At 45.2% G+C, this 3,315-nt stretch overlaps 1 protein-coding gene across 1 annotated transcript in view; it reads left to right on the top strand.

Annotated features, from left to right (window-relative positions):
• Positions 1 to 3,136: 3,136 nt before the first annotated feature.
• KBTBD8 (kelch repeat and BTB domain containing 8) overlaps positions 3,137 to 3,315 on the top strand; it is a 12,159-nt gene continuing 11,980 nt past the window's right edge. The window contains exon 1 of the mRNA XM_032775763.2: positions 3,137 to 3,243. Within this exon, the coding sequence (XP_032631654.1) occupies positions 3,228 to 3,243 (16 nt within the window). The 5' untranslated portion in view covers positions 3,137 to 3,227. The remainder of the gene's footprint in view (positions 3,244 to 3,315) is intronic.

The following is a 3,315-nucleotide window of genomic DNA, read 5'->3' as shown; positions in this document are numbered from 1 at the left end:
AATTTGTGGGTGCAGCCAGGTACTGAAAAATGTAAGTGATCAAACTATGTGTGCAAACAATGTTCTTTCCCCCCTATGATCAGCATATTCACAAATATATGAAAAAATGTTCTTCCTCTTCTTTTAAAACTTCTCCTCTCCCTTCTTACTCCTTCCTCCACTTGGCATCCTAACCCACTTGGCTTCCTCACAAGAATGAGAGAGAAGTAAATGATCTTAGCCTACTTTTCTTTTGCAGGCAAGACTCCTGGTGAAGTCAGTGGGAGTTCTGAGTGCACAAGGAGGATCAAGCTCTAAGTTTAAATATTATACTTTTATTTAAAAAAAATAAAGTTGTAATCACTTGTAAAATAAAGGGCTTAGAATTAAAGTCACTTCTGAGCCATAATCATATCATCCCTATTTTTGGATTGTGGGACTACTGAATGGTAAATAACACTTTTCCCATAAAATGTTTCTGTCTGGTATATTTTCTTGCTGAGCTATATGATACTACTGCTATTTAACAAATATTTAAAGCTATGTGTGTAGCAAATTTTTTATCCACCAAAAACATCATAGAGGTGAGCTGTTGCAAGAAGAAATGTTTCATCTGTAAAGTATCAGATTAAATGATATATCTGTATTAAAAATACTCTCCATTGCATTCCTTCGTTTTGTACACTAATCTAGACAAGCCAGAGTCTCCACACCAAACGAAATGACACACTGAGGACACAATGCAGGTGATATCTGCAGTCAGAGAAGGACAAATATATGAGGATGTCATTTGCTAAAAGGTAAGAGTTGTAGCTATTCTCCCTTCGCTTTCATTTTATATAGCTCTGGTCAATTTCACAGCCTTTACTAGTACTGAATGGGGAAATTGGAAAACTGCAGAATCGATTTGCAGGAATGAAGTTCTATTTTCTTTTACACCTCTTTCATCAGAGTCACTATCATTCCTGTGTTGCGTGGTATGATTATCGACAGCAGCCTGGGCACTGCTGATAATTGCTAACAGAGGGTAAAGCCATTCCCAGCAAGAGAAAGTAGAACCTTGTAAGCAGCAGTCATGACATAGAACAGTAGGGTGACCAGACAGCAAGTGTGAAAAATCAGGATGGGGTGGGGGGTAATAGAAGCCTATATAAGAAAAAGACCCAAAAATCAGGACTGTCTCTATAAAATTGGGACATCTGGTCACCCTATAGAACAATACTATTTTTACCTTCAATGTATGCTTCTGCAGGACATCAGTAATGCACTTGTTTAACTATTTCTGAGATTTAAAGGTAAAGACTTTATTTTCTAAGATCTTACTTTAAATTAATGGTGCCTTTCTTTGCTTGTCTTGTGTATACCAAAAAAATAAATAAATACATAAAAATATTAAAATTACAAAGCATTACACTTCTCCGCTTACCATAGAACTGAAGACCTCATCAAATCAAGGAAAGAGAAAAAACTATCAGCATCCTAAATGTTTTTACAATTTAGAATCCATTTATCCTGCTGTTCACAAAAGGAAAACAGTCCTGTACCTTCCTTCTGATAACCATTCAAGTCACAAAAGTGAAACTTGGTTCGTTGTTGTTTTCTCCAACTGGGCTATCATTTGGTTATTGCAAATAACTCCAAACAAAATCACGAGTCTCCAACCACTAATCTCTATTCTGAAAAGGAAATTGTGCTTTGTACTGTTCTAGGTCATTGACAACAAAACAGTTTTTTAAAATTAGTTCAGTTGCTTCTTTACTAGTTACTACCATAGCACCTAGGAACTCCAGTCATGGACCAAGATCCCATTGTGCTAGCGATTACACAAACACAGAAAAGATGGTCCCTGCCCCAAAGCACTTACAATCTAATTAAACCTTTTTAGCTGTTTTTTACTGAAAAATCAACATAATGGAATGAAGTCCTTACCGATTGTATTATCCAATTAGTATTATACCACGGACCATATCCCCTATAAATAGTGTTGGGAATATTGCCATTGTTTCTATTTCTGTTTCATGCTCCTTGTGGTCTTCTCCAGTAAATGTAGCAATTTTTGCAGAGCTAAATAACTTGGGACCTTGGAGGGATTAGTTTTAATAAGAAAGTTTGTTTCCAAGTCTGGAACTGCCACCACATGCAGGAGGACTGTGCCTTTGTGAAGCCTCACTGAAGTCAGCCAGTCTCTGGGTGGGCACAGATATCTGGACCAGAGCCCAATCCTGCTTTGTCATTTGGCCACAATCTTGCAAACACTTGGGCATATGCTTAACTTTACTACAGTGAGTAGTCTTGTCAAAAAGCCCAAAAAATCATGAGCTGGCAAGTGGAGGTTTTCCCCTTTAGTGAGTCTGTAAATGTAGAGTCTGTCCTAAGTCGTTTACTCTCCCACGGCCTCTGTTTTCTGCACAGAGGAAAGGAGCTGGGGGGCCATGGAGTGAATTTGAGAAGGAGGAGGTGTGGAAGGGTATGTGGTGCAGTCATGGCTTGTCTACACGGGAAATCGCTCAGAATGGCAGCTAAGCTGGGCCCAGGAGCTGGTGCGGGAGAAGTGTGCTGGGGCGGGGAGTTGGTGTGGGACAAGTGCCCCCATCCCCGTAGCTGGTGCAGGGCAAACGCGCTGGGCCAGGACGCTGGTGCGGGACAGCTGCCATGCGTTCGGTCCCCATTCCAGCGAGTCACACAATCACTTCCCCGTGCGCAGCTGCCAACCCTCCAGGAGTGGCCGGGAGTCTCCAGGAATGAAAGATTGATCTTCAGCGGAAGAGTATGTCATGTGAGGAACTCTCCAGGAATACATCCCACCCCAACTGGCAACCCTCATCCATGTGCCTGGGCCGCGCAAGGGGGATCTGGTGGTCCTGCCAGCCCCCCCAAAGCTCCGGGGCCAGCTTCCCCCGGGGTCAGGAACGCTGGGCGGGATACAGGCGCTCGGGCCCAGGTCCCGCGCCTCAGCCACCCGCTGCGAACTACAATTCCCAGCGGTAACCCCGCGGCGGGCCTCAGGAACTACGGACCCCAGCATGCACCGCGCGCGAAAGACCCAACCCACCCGTCGCAGCGCTTGGGAAAGGGGAAAGACTACATTTCCCAGCATGCACTGCGAGCCCCGGCCAATCAGCCGCGTTGTAACTTGGCTGGTGGGGGGAGGCTGGTTGGCTGGCGAGGCAGTATCCGCACCCCGGAGAGGAGCAGGGCAAGCGGCCCCGGCCGTGACATTTCCTTCGCTCGCAGCCCGGACCCCGAGAATGGCAGCGCTGGGAGGTCGGTGCGGAGGGGTGTCTGGGGGAGGGGGCAGAGCTGGGGGTGTCTGAGGAGAGGGTGTCGGGGGGGCAG

This window comes from Chelonoidis abingdonii, chromosome 17, assembly GCF_003597395.2.
Source record: "Chelonoidis abingdonii isolate Lonesome George chromosome 17, CheloAbing_2.0, whole genome shotgun sequence".
NCBI lineage: Eukaryota > Metazoa > Chordata > Testudines > Testudinidae > Chelonoidis > Chelonoidis abingdonii.
The sequence above is the reverse complement of the archived record's forward strand: the minus strand, read 5'-3'. Positions and strand labels throughout refer to the sequence as shown.